The following is a 14,968-nucleotide window of genomic DNA, read 5'->3' on the forward strand; positions in this document are numbered from 1 at the left end:
ATCGACAACCAGGCGACATCATGGCATTGGTTTCTTATAAACGTCCCCCGGACGCGGTTCTTCGCAAGGATAACCGTCACCCCAGCATTTGCAGCCGTCTCCCCCACTTCCCCCGACTTGCCTTGCGACTGAGCGACTGACAACCGCGTTACCCTTGCCAATCGGCAGCCGACCGGCCAGATGACGGCCAACAATAACATCAAAGCCCCAGTGGCCTCGTCCACGCACACCACCACGGAGAAAGAAGATGGGTCTGTCGCGGCGACAGAAGCCGCTTTCGAGATTCCTGGCTACTCGCCAAATGAGACATGGACGGACACCGAAGAGCGCGCGGCCAAACGGCGCGTCGACACGCTGATCATGCCCTTCATCGTGCTCTTCTTTGTCTTCCTCCAGTTCGACCGCACCAATGTCTCCAACGCGCTGACCGACACGCTCCGCAAGGATGCGCACGTCGACAACTACCACATCAATCTCGCGCAGACGCTCTTCATCGTCGGCTTCATCCTCACGGAAATCCCGTTTAACATGATCTCCAAGGCTGTCGGCCCGGAGCGTTTTCTGCCCGTGACGATGTGCTTGTGGGGGATTGTGACGTGGTGCCAGGTCTTCGTTCATAACCCGTCTGGCTTGTACGCGTGCCGCTTCTTTCTCGGAGCGCTCGAGGGCGGGTACATTCCCGGCATGGCGTTGTACATCTCCAAGTTCTACACCAATCAAGAACTGGGGCTTAGATACGCCATTTTCTGGGCATCGAATTCTGTCGCTGGCGCGTTGTCGGGACCGATGGCGGTTGGGTTATTGTCTTTGGGGGGTAGACATGGGCTTGCCGGGTGGCGGTGGTTGTTTCTCGTGGGTGAGTTCATGCCGGAGGGTTGACTACTAAGAAATAAGCGAATGGGAATAGCTAACGTCCAGCGCAGAGGGCATCCTTACCTGCTTCCTGGGCGTGGTGGCCTATCTCTACCTACCGCATAACGCTGCGTCGCCCAAGGTCTTTTTCGGCTTCCCGGTGAAGCTCTTCAGCCACCGCCAAGGCACCATAATCGTCACGCGTGTCCTCCGCAACGACCCGAGCAAGGCTCTCCGCTACGGAAAGCCTGTCCTCCCGTCTCACATCATCAACACCTTTACTGACTGGAAGCTCTACGGGCATATCCTTTCCGCGTTCTTGACCATGTATGATCTCCTCTTTGGCCCTCGTCATCCGCTTCCGTTATCAAGCACCTTGTCTAATGTTGAGATACAGGGTCATGATTCAACCGGTGAACACATACGCGCCATCGATGATCAAGTCCCTTGGGTTCACGGGCCTGCAAGCCAACGGCATGAACTCAGTCGGGAGCGTGGGTGCGCTTATCCTATCCATCCTTCTCGCCTACAGCAGCGACCGTTTCCAGGAGCGCGGTGTGCATATCACGGTTGGTTTTCTCTGGGGCGCTGCAGGGCTGCTGTGGCTTGCCCTTGCACCTGATGGCTCTTCAAAATGGGTGCTTTACGGTAAGACCTTTTCTTACAGCTCTAGTTACTCACACTATTGCTGAACGTGAAGCTAACTTGTTGATAAGGCGGCGTCGTGATGACCCAGATGGGTATGGGCAGCGCCCAGGCTATCAACGCTGCATGGCTAGCGTCCAAGATGGAGGACTACAAGCGGCCTATTGCGCTGGCGGCATATGTTATCTCCATTCAGCTGGCTGGGTTTCCTGGAAACCAGCTATTCCGCGATGAAGGTACGTCCTGCGGTTCTCAAACCAGTATGACCCGTGGGTTGGGAGTGAACCTGACTCGAATACAGATGCACCTCGCTACACACGCGGTCTGCTCATCGCTGCAGGTTGTACCATTGCTGGAGCTGTGGTAATTCTGGCTTGGAAGGTGCTTTACCGTCTGTTTAGTAACGGAGACCGTGGGGTTGAAGTCCGAGTGATTGATGGAACGCCCAAAGACGGGACGCTCAAGGATGAAGAGAAGTGCTGAGTGTTTGAGCGATGCTAGCGTGGGGTGTATTTTCGAATTTAATTCTTCTGGCCTATTTATGCCCTAATCAAGGTGTTGTCGGATAATTTTGGAGGAGGGAATGTGGTCAACTGTGCTGAAAGAAGGTGCTTGTCTTGACGAGCCCCTGAGCCCCTCGCCCCTATTTTGTTGTATTAATACTTACCTACCTAGGTACTCTCCCAGTTACAACCCACTGTTAAACCAATTGACACTCCTGCAGCGCCGTCCCAGCCTCCAGCTCAGCCAACATATCGTCGCTCGCCTTCTGTGAGATCATAAACGTTGACACAGCCGGGAAAATCCCCGGGATCCGCGCAAACGCACTAGCATCAACCACCCGCAGTCCACTCACCCCCCGAACCCGAAACTTGCCATCCAACACCGCCATCGGATCATCATCCGCCCCAATCTTGTTCGTCGATGTCGGGTGATGCCCAAATGTCTGCTTCTGAATCCACGCCGCATCCGCCTCTCCACACGACCCATTCTCATCAGGTACCGCTTCTCCCCCGTCCTCGTCCAACCCACACGGCGGTTCCAACGGCGTAATCCCCACGCCCTGATACACCGTCCGAATCCACGCCACCGTATCCTTCATCGCCTCCAAATCATACTCGGCGCCCTCCGCAAAATGATTAAAATTAATCTCCGGCCGTTCCGTCGGGTCCGCACTCCGCAACTTCACCCACCCGCCATCATTCATGCTCGCCCCTTTCACGATACTCACCCCATACGGCTGCGCCGCCGCCTCCTCGGGCACATGCACCGGATCATCCGGCCAGAACCCCCTAAACAAAAACCCCTGCGCGCCCATCAGGAACATATCCCGCTCCCCTTCACGCGGGGAATGCGCAGTCTCGTACATCGCTATGCCCGCGGTCCCCGACCCGCCACTGCCTGTGCCCACGATAGGCATCTCCTGGTTGTCCATCAGGTGCCGGCCGACGCCGGGTAGGTCAGCGATGACGGGGATGTCGAGGGCCGTGAGCTCTGTGGCGTTGCCCACGCCGCTGAGGAGGAGGATTTGCGGGGAGTTGAAGGTGCCACCCGAGATGATGACTTCGCGTCGGGCCAGCGCTGTGAGCTTCGTACCTGGGGTGTTGGGATCCCGGCGGGTATCGGCTTGATAGAGGGATTTTCCGAAGAGGAATTCTACGCCTGTTGCTCGCGGAAGGGGAGCACCCGCGGTGTCGTTGGCCGGTTGACACGCTGATGAAGTGTCAAATAATACGCGCGTGGCTAGGGAGGTGAGCGAGACGGTCAAGTTGGCGCCGGCCGCCACGGAGTCCTGGACATAGTTGCGCGAACTGTAGCGGTCGCCGTTGGCGTACTCGTGGTGGACAATGCCGTAGATACTGTTGGTGGCGTCGCGGTCGGGGCCGATCTCGTTGGGGTCGCGGATCAGGAGGTCGGACATGGGAAGCGTGAGGTTCCAGGCGGCTGCGTAGGCTGCCATGACGGCGTTGCCTTCCTGCGGGGTCCCCTGTTGGCGCACGTCCATTTGGGTTTGAAAGTAGCCGTTGAAGCCGTGGTTGGGGGTGTCGGCCGGCATGTAGTTGTTCTTTTCGATCTTGGTGAAGATCTTGTGCATGTTCTCGGCTCTGCGCTACACGTTAGTCCTGCTATTTATGGTCGGATCAGATATGCAAAGGGGTAAGACAAAACCCACCTCCAACTATCATCACCGGTAACCTCGGCGTGGTAATCCCAATCATTATCACTGGGCAACCACGTAGACATAGCATTGATCATCGACGACCCGCCCAGCGTCGCACCCCGCGGATAATACACCCCCAACAGCTCCGACCCCTCCGGCGCACCCGTGTTGCCCACCCAGTACCGGCCTTCGGGCGTCAACCACGTCAGATGACTGAACTGGTTATCGCGTGGGTCGCCCTCCGGATAGTGCTTGACGTAAAAGTCCCAGGTCACCGTCGGGGTGTACTTGCCGAAGCCGCTTCCCGGCGACTCATCGCCGGCTTCGAGCAGGAGTACCGAGTAGCCGGCCTTACCGAGGTTGGAGGCCACGATACCACCGCCGGGGCCGCTGCCGACGACGATGTAATCGTACACGGTGCCATTGGCCGGGATGGTTTGGGCGGAGACAGTGTTGAAGAGGGTGAGAGAAAGGAGTGCGCTAGCTGCGCTTCTGCGCGTGGGACTGAAGAGCTTCATCGTGACTGAGTGCAGTGCGGTCTTGGTCTTGAAGGTGCCTCACCGGCTTACCGACAAGAAGACAGTCGAATGGATAACGGTGAATCGGGGACCGCATCCTCTTTGTGTCCCCCAGTACAAGACCAAATGCATGATCTCATCCAGGGTCGTTCTCTTGGCGAATGCAACTCCAGCTCGGCAACTGGACAGTACCCCGCGGACTGCTCGTCGAACGTTGACCAGGTTGAGTAACAGTAGGATTTACCACTGGCCGTATTTGTCTGCCAAGCCCGGCTGCCGTCGCCGGATCGCTGGGCACAAGAGGGGATGCACTTTACCCCGACCAAGTGCGGCAGTGCGGTCGGAGTTCTGCCGATTGGTTCCGAGGAGGAAGCCCTGAGTAGGTAACAACAACCATTGAGGTAAACGCTGATATTAGTATTTACTCAATGACATCCCATCATGCAGTTGGTCTAGAACAAGCTCAACGTACCCTTTTTATAGTGTTTCCTTTATTTGAGACGAACTTATTAACCTTATCCTCCGGGGACGGCCAGACCAGCAAGGGTATATGCATGATCATGAAGTCTGGAACTTTTGTCATCCCTGGTTCCACCGGTTTGTCAATTTTTTGGGGGCCATATTAGGCAGGGTCCAAATAACCAGACCCGGATAGGACAGTGACTTCAGCACGTTGTCTTGGCTTCCACTTGTGGTATTTGACTTGGAGGACTGATTTGGAGAACTGACCGGAATGTTGAAATGCCAAGATCGGATTATATTGTGGCTGTTGGTTAGGGCGATAAAAAGTCGGCAATTTTGGCAGGGACATGCCAATGACAGGCAATGAGTTGGTGAGAAGTCCCCCGAACTTCTCTTCCTCGCCCGGCAGTTGAGAGTGGGGAACGGAGCCGGGAAGCGGAGCCAACCCGTCGGACGTCTCAGCATTGTCGATTGTAACTTGAGGGGATATTAAGCACCAGTCTGATCATCTTCAAAGGGAACATTTAACTTGAGATAAAACCACACTAGATATTAGGGGTTTGGTGGGAATAGTATCACTGTCACTCAGTGTTGTATTTTATTGGCTTGTCTAAAACCGACGCTTGCTTATAATGAACCTTGGGGCATGCTTGTGATATTAATACCATGTTAAATAAATGCAAACGCAACGCAGAAAACAGCGAACCGCACGGCATCATTGAGCAATCCATCGCATCATTGAAAAAACGCTAGGAAACGCAAGAAAACACATGAAACGCAATGAAAAGCAAATAAATAATTGGGGAAAAAAACCATCGGTCCATCGCAAAGAACGCGTCGCAAGCAATGCCCAAGGCCAGAACCCTCCGCGAACAAAAACCCCCTGGCCTCCCCTACCTACTCAAAGTCCTCCCCGCGATCCCACTGCCCGGCCCGCTCCTGCACCTCCGAGTCCTCTCCAGTGTCCTCCCCAGTGTCCTCCCCCTCCTCAGCCCCCTCCAACCGAGCCATATACTGCTTGGTAAACTTGCCATCCGGCACCAAGCCCGCATACATCCCCGGCGTCACCAACAACGCCATGGCATCGGCCGTGCCAGTCCCCGCGGCGTTGCCCGCGCCCGTCCTGGAATCCACCGGCGGAGGGTTCCCGCCCGCGCAAAACTGGGCCTTCATAAACGCCAGCTGGGCGCCGGCCATCTGCCACACGAAACGCGGGTTGCTTCGGTAGTAGGCGTTGAAGGCCGTGCTGGCCTTGAGGAGCGACCAGAACCCTGTGGCAGAGGCCGCGCAGCCGCCGTGCTCGTCGAGGAACCCCTGGCCGAGAAGCATCGTGAGCTGAGCATCGAGCTTGATGGCCGGGGTTGGGCCTGCGACGGTGGCAGCAGTGGTAGCGGCAGCGGGAGCAGGGACTGCAGCGGGAGCCACACCAGTCACAGCAGCTGCGATGGTCGGGGTGGTTGTTGCCAGCGAGGCCAGGTCGATGGCCTGCCATTGGGCGTGGACGAGCTTGACCTTGTCCGGGTAGGGCATGTGGTTCTCGCGGTTGGAAACGAGCCTGCGCCACTCTTTCTCTACCGCCGCAATGGCGTTGGTCAACGCGGCGAGCAACTCCTTGAGCGAGGCGGATTTTTCAACCGCCGCCCTGAAGGCGTTGTGGTACACGGCCAGCTGCGGGTCCCAGTGGTGGGCGCGCAGGGCCTCGTCCGCCGGGCTCAGCGTCTTGTGGAAGGTATCCAGCTCGTGGTCAATCGCGGGCTTGGCGACGGTGAACTTGAGGTAGTCGATGATGTGCCGCGGTTTTTTGCCCCGGACCGTCCACTGATTGCCCTTATAGGCTGGCTCGTCGCGAGGCACGCGACCGGCAAAGTGGTCGCGGCGGAGGCGGTCCCAGTCATCACCGTTGAAGAGGATGCCCTGCTTGCTCTGGTCGACCAGCTTGCCGACAAGAGAGCTGAGGAGCACGGCGCGGGAGTCCGACACGTTGTTGGCCCAGTAGCAGGCCCGTTCCTTGAAGTTGGTGCAGATGCCCAGGAAGTTGGGCGCCATCTGGAACGGGATGCTGCGCTTGATCATGTCGAGCGCCGCGTCGCAGTGGGCCTGGTAGCGGTTGTCGGCGCGGACTTTGGTCGGCTGCGCATCAACAAGGTCCTGGAAGGTCTCCTTGTTCTTGCCCAGGTACTCGGACAGATCTGGTTCCTCTGGAACATCGGCGTTCATGAAATTGTCGACAACCGCGGGATCCCAGCACACCCAAGCCATGTCGCCGTCGTAATCACCGCCCGACAACTTGTCAGCCAGGGGGACGTTTCCCTTAGCCGAGAAGACAATCACATCCTTGAGCGCATGCAACTCGGGCTTGAACACAGCGCGCACTTTCTGGACATCGCTGATAAAGTGAGCGGGGGATCGGGCAACAAGCACGTCGCAGTTGGCCACCATGGTATCCGAGAAGTCGCTGCTGCCCGTGTCGTCGCGGAACCGAGAGGAGAAGCCCAGGTGGACCTCATTTTCCTCCAGCACGCCCCAAAAGTCGACCACCATGTAAGCATAGGTCGAGCGCCCGATGCGAACGTTGAGCTTGCTCCGCAGTGTGTCGCACTTCTGCTTCTGGAGGTCCCAGGTCAGTTCCTGGAGGTACTTTTGCGCCCGGGGGTCGAAGCCGCTGTTTAGCAGCAAACTCTGCACTTCGGCCTTGTTGTCGGGGAGGCCGGCGAGGAAAGGAACCCGGCCGTGTTTGACGCGGTCGCCGCGGGTATTGGAGCTCTCGTTGACCCACTGTCGGAGCTGCGCGGGGTGGTTCATGACCGTCTTCTGCACCTCAAATTGCCGCTGTAGGTCTCCCGTGAGCCGCCCGCCGATGGCTTCTCGCATCAGGATCGGGTCCAAGGCACGGTCTTCCAGCACGGGGAGGATCTGCAGGTTGAGTCTCGCGGGACTCAACTCCAACGCAATGCTGCGTATCTCGAGTGTGCGGTGGGCGGCCTCTGAATCGTCACATATCCACTTTCGCTGTGAAGGGTATGTCTCGATCCAGTCCTCGTCGCCCATGTCCGCCACGTCTAGTAGCCACATGCCCTTGGCGGAGCCCAACCTGCCCTGGATCGCTGACGGAATGTCCATGAGCCCCATTGCGTCGCGGATCTTCCTGGCCACGGTGCGCGACATGCGGCCAATGCCGTCGTTCATGACCTTGTCAATGGGAGAGAGGATATCCTCGCTGTGGTGGATCACCTGGCCGATTTCCAACGTCAGCGCCGGGAACGTCTTGCTGAGGCCAAGCTGGATACGCGAAAACAGCTTGAGGTACGGCTGTTGGCCGTTCTGCTCCAGCTGCAGCAACCAGTCTAGCACATGACCGGCCCTCATCTGTGACCATTGCTGCGGTGCGTCGACGGGAATTTCGGCCCTGGATCGGATGGTGACCCGCCTAAACTTGGGACCGTTCTCCGCGAAGAGGTGGACGCGCTCCTTGTACGTCGACTTAGAGTCCGGGCCGAGGCGGACGTCCTTGGCCGGCTTGCGGTATCCGGCGTCCTTGGAGAAGAACACCTGCCATTCTCGGCCGACGAGGTTGTGTCGGCGCCCCGAAATCCACTGGAAGATCTGTTCCTCCGCGCCGTCCATCTTCTTGATTGCGTCGGGGACAGCGCTTCCCGTTGGAGATGGCATCACTATCTCCAGGAAGCGGTCGGCGCCGAATCGCCGGGTCAGCCGGCATCCCTCGTCGAGGCGGAGAGGCTTCATGTCCAGCAGTAGAAGAGGGCCGGACGATGCTGGATTGAAATCCAAGCTTGCGGTCATGGCCACGGTGTTCCCGCGGCACTCAAAGTTGCCGGACAGCGCGGCAGCGAAGGCCTCCGGCGAAGGGCGCTCCGGGAACGTCTTGCCTCGGAAGACGTCGAGTTCCTGGAGGCTCCTCCAGATTCCGACCAAGTCGGACTTGGCCCATTCCCGCTGGTACCGGAGGGAAGGGTCCTCCAGATCCACCCCACAATGGAGGCAGATCCGGGTTACCTCCCAGGCGATGGCCAGCGGCGCTGGGTGGAGCCACCCAGGGAAGACCGGAAAGACGCTCCCCAGCCTATCCTGGAGAGGGACCGGCACCGAGAGGGCCGGCCGGCCCGCCGGTTCGGCACGCTGGGAAGGTTGCACGCCCGCCATATTAGGCGGCCGAACCACCGCCCCCTTGGCAGAAAATTGCCCCACTGCTGGCTGAGGCACCACAGGAAGCCCGCCCCTTGGCATCTTTTCACGACCAGCGGCTGCACTGTCCGTACCAGACTCGTCACAACCATCCGTCGTGGTAATTACACCCCCGCCGTGATTGCTGTCAACCGCAGTGTGCCGAGTTGGTTGTTGAAGAGGTACCCTCGGTGCTGCCGGCAAGGTGGGCCGTTGCCGAGTTGGCACATTGTCAAGTTGGTGGGTGCGAAAGTTCGCTGTGCTTGAGAACTGCCCCGGAGCTGGGCGTGACTCTTCCAGACCTAAAGACACCACACCCTTTTGGCGTTTCACCTCGTGGCTGTCGACTCTATCGAACAACCGCTTGGCAACACCGCCTGCCTGGTCAGACCCAGACCCAGACCCAGACCCAGACTCAGCCTCTGCTCTAACCTTGGCTGATGATTTGGCCTTAGCTGCAGATGTTGTGCCAGGTGTCTTTGTGCGGCGTGAATTGCTTGCGGTAATGACTTCTTTCCTAGCTCTGTCAAATACCCTAATCAGAATTTCCTGCAGTTGTCGTCGCTGCTCGCCCGTCTCTGCCTTAGGCGGCCTGAAGGTGCTGGGCACGGTGTCACTTTCACCGCGCGGTTTGGGCACCCAATGCTGGCTCGCTTCTTTGGACTGCCGGTTGAACGCCATGAGCGCCAGGTCGAGCTGTATCTCGTCTTGGTTCAAAAGGTACTTGACACCGGCCCGGATATTATTCCATCGTGCGATGTCTTCGTCTTTAAGGCCCAGCGCTCTTCGGTGTTGTGGTGTATGACCAATGTTTATGAGGTCTATACCAAGACCATATGATTTGTTCAGAGTCTTGATGACGTCTTCAATGTCTTCTGTCCCGGCCCCGCTCTTGCTCGGTGTTTTGGGGGCTGTCGAGCCCGCCGGGGCCGCCGGGCGATCCATCTGATCTATCGGATCGATTTGATCGATCTGATCGGTCGATTACGAACGGTTGGTTACAACGTCCGCCTGTGACTTGCTGCGACCACGTGCACTTGCTATGGCCTTGTTATAACCTTGTTCAGGTGTTTAAACGAAGGGCTGTGTACCAAATACGTTAGCTTTGTGTTGTGAGGGAGGTATTCTGTTCTTGACTTACCTGTCGGGCGCGATTGATATGATTATTTTGCTATCGCTACCATGTCGTCGCCGTGATTGAAAGTGTGGTGGCCGTGATAAAGGTTGAAGGAAATGGGACTCCTGGAGGCCCGTTGAAGCTGATGATGAGAATGAAAAAGTGGAAATATTCGATCCCGGATAAAGTTGGAAGACGCGAGTATCGGTTCGGTCCCCTGAAAAAAAAATGGGTTAGAGGCTGAAGGATGCTAATCGGGTCGCGTGAAGCTGACAATGAGAAATAACCAAGTACTTCAGTGAGAGGGAGGGAATTGAAAGACGAGACTTACGAGAACACCGATAACAGCGATAACCCACCAATGACTGGTAGGAAAATGAGAAGGGCTTGCGAGATTGCACGCGCCTGACGATCGTGATCCCAAAGACAGAAGTGCCGATAATGAATCGGTGACCCTTGGAAGAAATTTAGGAGAAGGAAGTGATCAAAGTAAGGTTGATGTCTGATGATAGCAGTTAGCGAAGAGACAAAGTCATTAATGGGAGTTGAAAGGGAAAAAGTTGACAGATGGCGAAGTCAGATGGCGAAAGTGCCGACAACCAGTTGGCTACCAGTAATGGGAAGTGAAGAAGTTAGAAAAAAGATTTGGGAGGTGACCTTACAGGCCGATGCTCAAAGAATAAAAGATGCCGTGACTCCGTGAGCAGATTCAGGGACGGCATGAACGGAGTATCGGATAATAGTAGGACTGAAATCTGGACACCCACCGATTAATTGAACTGGAGAAGCTGAAGATGGTCGGCAGACTTTCTAAAGTCAATCTTGAAATAAGGTGAGGTGCCGCGAGTAGATTCACAGACAGCGCGAGAATGCCGAATGAGTTGGTCCGGTATAGGATAATGGTAACGCCGATAACCCAAAGTGCTGGCTGCGAAGGGCGATAATCTGATCGCCGCTTGTGAATCGAGATGTAAAAGCTGAAGATCGCCCGGAGACTTTGGTGTTGAGATGATTCAAACGTGGATGGGATGGTACTCGGATAATAGTAACGCCGATAGTTCGAAATGGTCACTTGTCAACGTCTCAACGAGACAAAGACCAAAGTCGATACCGTAAGAGGTTTCAGGGACGGCATGTGCGGGTTGAATATCGAGTCTCGGAAAAATAAGACTGCCAAAAGGCCCAATGAGCCCGCTGTGAACTGAAAGAAAGGCGAATGTTAGCGAGGCTGTCAAAAGTGAGAAGATTTAGGGAGCCAGGGGACGGCATGTATGCGTTGACTGTTGAACGAACCGGTTGATCTCAGAAATCCTTGGCTCTGGAGATTAAGAGTGCCGATAATTCAATGTACCTCCTGATTAACTGAGAGATTTGAGATGTGACGTTGAGGGGGGCTCGGAGACGGTCCGAACCCGATAACCGGCGTCGAGATGAATCGGTTGAACTAGAAGACGAAGAACGCCGATATTCCTGTCGGGCGTCCGTGAAGAGAGGGTGGAACGAGGCTGGCGAAAGCTGCAAGGCGATGGCCAAACATCAGTATCGGTAGCAGCAGAACTTGAGAAGTTTAATCGCGCGTTAGGACTTGGAAGATGGCTTACCAGTGCCGATGATGCTATCGGTGTCCGTGAAGGAAGAGCCAGCTGGGGTTGAAAGACGCCCAGCAGGTCGCTGGCCAAAGGATCAGTATCGATACTCGGTCAAATTTAGATGGCGAGCTGGAATTTGAGGAATAACTTACGAGCGCCGATTTGCAAAAGAGTAATCAAGGTTAAACTCGAATCTTCAAAGCGATATAGGATCTCGATATGGGATCTTGAAGTCTTGAAGCTGGGGATACCTAAGGGAAGTCGAGGATCGGTAGTGGGATTGGGAAGTTCAATGGGAATTGAAGAATGGATCGATGTGTTGGAAAGTTGAAAATGGCAAGTTTCCTGGGGTGTGGAAGGTTTCTTTTATAACTAGTTGTTTCCTGCCCAGCCCTTTTCAGCCCTGGTGGGCCTCATGGCAGCGTGCACGGACCAACCCCTGAACCTGTGATGTGGCCGTCCGGTGTTGAAGTTGATAGGTAGGTACTGCTCCGATTCTCCGAATATGGGCGTTCTTGTTTAAAGCTCCTTCCTGCTCTTAGGAAACGCTATTGTTCAAAAGTTCAAAGTTATTGTCAACCTTTGTGGAGCTTGGGCAGTGTGTACACACGGACTAATTAACCCGTAAACCCGTGACCCGGTCGTCCGGTGTTGAAGTTCTTAACTTCTTAACTTCTTCCAGTCTGCTGCTGTATGGACATTCTTTCTTTCCAAGTTGTTTTACGTACTTCCTGCTCCTGAACAATTGCTGTTTAAAATAGTCCCAATCTCGGCAGGGCTTGGGCCGACTAACCCCTGAAACCCCTGATCTGATGATCTGATCGTCCGGTGTTGAGGTTTATCCGGTATGGCTGTCCTTCCATAAGTTCCTTTTGCCATTCAAGCTCTCTTACATCTTTCCTGCCCTCTCAAATCACATTGCTGTTCAAAGTATTCTCAGGCCGTGGTGGAACTCGGGCAGCGTGTACACACGGACCAAACTTTGAGGCCGCGATCCAATCATATTACGACCGTCTGGTGTTGAGTAATTACTTGGGGTGCTTTCTGTATGGGTGTCCTTCCTGTTGCGATTTAAGTTCCCTTGCATCTTTCTTCCTCCTCTTAAACAACGTTACCTTACTGTTCAAAGTATTCTTAGGCGGTGTATGCACATGGACCAAGCCCTCAGCCTGTAATACAAGGATATTCCGATCATCTGGTGTTGAGGACTTGAGGTTCTTCCGGTATCGGGGTTCTTCCTTTCCGAGGTATTGAAGCCTTTTCAACTCCTTCTTACTCCTGAGCACGGTCCTCGGTCAAAGTATTCTCAAGCCCCAGTCAGCTTTAGGCGGCGCACACAGACCAATTCATGAACCTGTGATGTGATCGTCCGCTATTGATGTTAAACCCGTGCTATGTTCTTTAGTTTCTACCATGGAGCCGACTTGTTGTTCAACGCCCTCGCTTCTGATGTCCCTCCCCAGTCAGTTTTGGTACGCCTCAGCAAGCCCGTGCAGACCAACCCCTGAACCCATGATACGATCGCCCGGTGCTGAGGTTATTTCAGTCCACCGGTGTTAAAGGTTTTCTAGTTGCTACTGTCTAACAACGTTCTTTTCAGAACCCCAACTACTCGAATGCCCTCCTCAGCTCTCGTGGCAGTCTCTGGTTCCTCACCCAAGGCCCCGAGGAGGCAACACAGCATGATGGAGCATGCTGCGACCGTAGGGGCCAACCTCTACGCTAATCGTCTTTTCGACCTTGTGTCGAGGTGCTTCCGGTGTTTTCAACTCCTTCCCAGTTTTAAACCCGCTTTCCTGTTCCCAAGTCTACTGCCACCTTGTTGAGTGACCATGTCCAGTACTGATGCCGGCCTGTGGAAGATAGCCCTTCAACCGACGATATAAGTGTGCAGTGACAATGCTGGGCTCTCCGAACTCGAAACTTTTCCGATATTGAGCTCTCTCTGACTCCCACCGTTAATTACAGGGAAAGATCGGTGTTCAGTACCCGGTTCACTGTCCTGGAATTTTTTTACTCAAGTCGAATCGATTAGTCCCAAAAGGGACGTCTGGTGGGCTTTTTAGGTCAACTCCTGAATCCGTAATTTTATCGTCCAGCGGTCTCCCATGTCTTGGAGGCGTTTCCCAATGTTGTTATAAGCTGGCATTCTAGTGAACGTCTACAGCTAACTTTCTACTTCCCCATATTTTCTGCCCTGGAAGCAATCCGCCTGTCCAATGTTGAGCCATAAGGCTCTACAGTCCCTCTTGGCATTGTTTACCTGGTGACTAACACTGTTTGTCTCCTTATCAAGCCTATTAACCCGTTAATTCCCACTTCGTCCAACCTTGAGCTTGTTACGCCTGACCATACTGTATTTTAGACCCACAGCTGTGCCTGTAATTAATACTTTGCGATAATTAATCGGCGTAGCTAATCCCCGGTTCTCGGAGTAATTTCATTATGCACAACGCTCTCCGTGAAGGATACCGCGGTTGAAGTTCCTAGCTTTCAGTCTATGGTGTTGATTAAGTTCTTTGCTTCAATCCTCATCACTGGACGAATTTTAATAAATATGATTCGCTACACGCCCACTGATGAGTGAGAGAGACCGACCTTTACATCGGTGACTTGCTTATCCGAAGGCCAGTGTTGAGCAACACGCATAATCTTGATCACCGGGTTTGTTCTCATGTATTTACCAGGTCATCTGATATATCACAAGCCTGAGTCTGGCTCACGACTCTGTAACCGTGTGCTTTGGGTCGAGGTAGGTATATCTCTGAATGACACCGCCGTTTCATTTCTAGCTTCAATTCCATAGAGCTGAGAATTGAGCACCAGAGTCATGAAAAGTTGGGTTGGCTCTCCTTTGACCCCTGAACTGTATTTATGTATTGTTTGCCTTCCTCACAAAGCCCCTTGATTGTAATTGTGTTGTGAATAAACCCGTTGTTCATCAGTTCTGACCATTTGGAGACCTTAACCTTAGTGAACCCTAACCCTTCCACGGCTCCCCCATGCCGGAGGGCCGGGCCAAGTGCGGGCCCTCCCGGCCCCACCCCTCACGGCCCCATATTTACCCCCGCCTCCGTGACGGGCGGCCCCGCACCCTATTTTCACCCTCGGGGCTGCGAATCACTCACCGCCATCGGCTAGCCTCTCGTAGACTGGCGTGACTGGCTCAACTCAGAGCGCCACCGGGTACTGTGACCCAAATAATGAAATGTTCTACCCACAAAGAGATCAAGGTATCGATGATAACTCCCTGTGTAAACTATACCTGTAGACCTATCTTGCATCCGTCGCCTCTTCCAGTGTTTTGAGTTGTCTTTCGGTTCTTGCCAGATAAACCACAGGCATTCGAAATACTGGGCATTCCCGATTCCCGTCAGTCAGTGGCTCCATTGTTTGGTGCTTCCTGCGTGCGACTGGCCGGTTCCACCCGTCGGCGATCCCC

At 54.8% G+C, this 14,968-nt stretch overlaps 3 protein-coding genes across 3 annotated transcripts; 1 reads left to right on the top strand and 2 right to left on the bottom strand.

The window, feature by feature from the left end:
* Nucleotides 1–180: 180 nt before the first annotated feature.
* Nucleotides 181–1,980, top strand: C8A04DRAFT_29221 (nicotinamide mononucleotide permease; the record flags this gene model as incomplete). Its single annotated transcript, XM_062780927.1, has 5 exons — nucleotides 181–856; nucleotides 924–1,179; nucleotides 1,250–1,500; nucleotides 1,569–1,733; nucleotides 1,799–1,980. 5 exons carry the CDS (start codon nucleotides 181–183, stop codon nucleotides 1,978–1,980), a joined length of 1,530 nt encoding a protein of 509 aa, XP_062636568.1.
* Nucleotides 1,981–2,197: 217 nt separating this feature from the next.
* On the bottom strand, nucleotides 2,198–4,176 carry C8A04DRAFT_29222 (uncharacterized protein; the record flags this gene model as incomplete). Its single annotated transcript, XM_062780928.1, has 2 exons — nucleotides 2,198–3,602; nucleotides 3,671–4,176. 2 exons carry the CDS (start codon nucleotides 4,174–4,176, stop codon nucleotides 2,198–2,200), a joined length of 1,911 nt encoding a protein of 636 aa, XP_062636569.1.
* A 1,359-nt stretch (nucleotides 4,177–5,535) lies between these two features.
* C8A04DRAFT_12588 (putative RNA-dependent RNA polymerase SHL2) lies at nucleotides 5,536–9,765 on the bottom strand (the record flags this gene model as incomplete). Its single annotated transcript, XM_062777387.1, has 2 exons — nucleotides 5,536–5,985; nucleotides 6,073–9,765. The coding sequence occupies 2 exons, from the start codon at nucleotides 9,763–9,765 to the stop codon at nucleotides 5,536–5,538; spliced, it is 4,143 nt and encodes a 1,380-aa protein (XP_062636570.1).
* Between the last annotated feature and the right edge of the window lie 5,203 nt (nucleotides 9,766–14,968).

This window comes from Dichotomopilus funicola (genome assembly GCF_033296635.1).
Source record: "Dichotomopilus funicola strain CBS 141.50 unplaced genomic scaffold C8A04scaffold_36, whole genome shotgun sequence".
In the NCBI taxonomy this organism is placed as follows: domain Eukaryota; kingdom Fungi; phylum Ascomycota; class Sordariomycetes; order Sordariales; family Chaetomiaceae; genus Dichotomopilus; species Dichotomopilus funicola.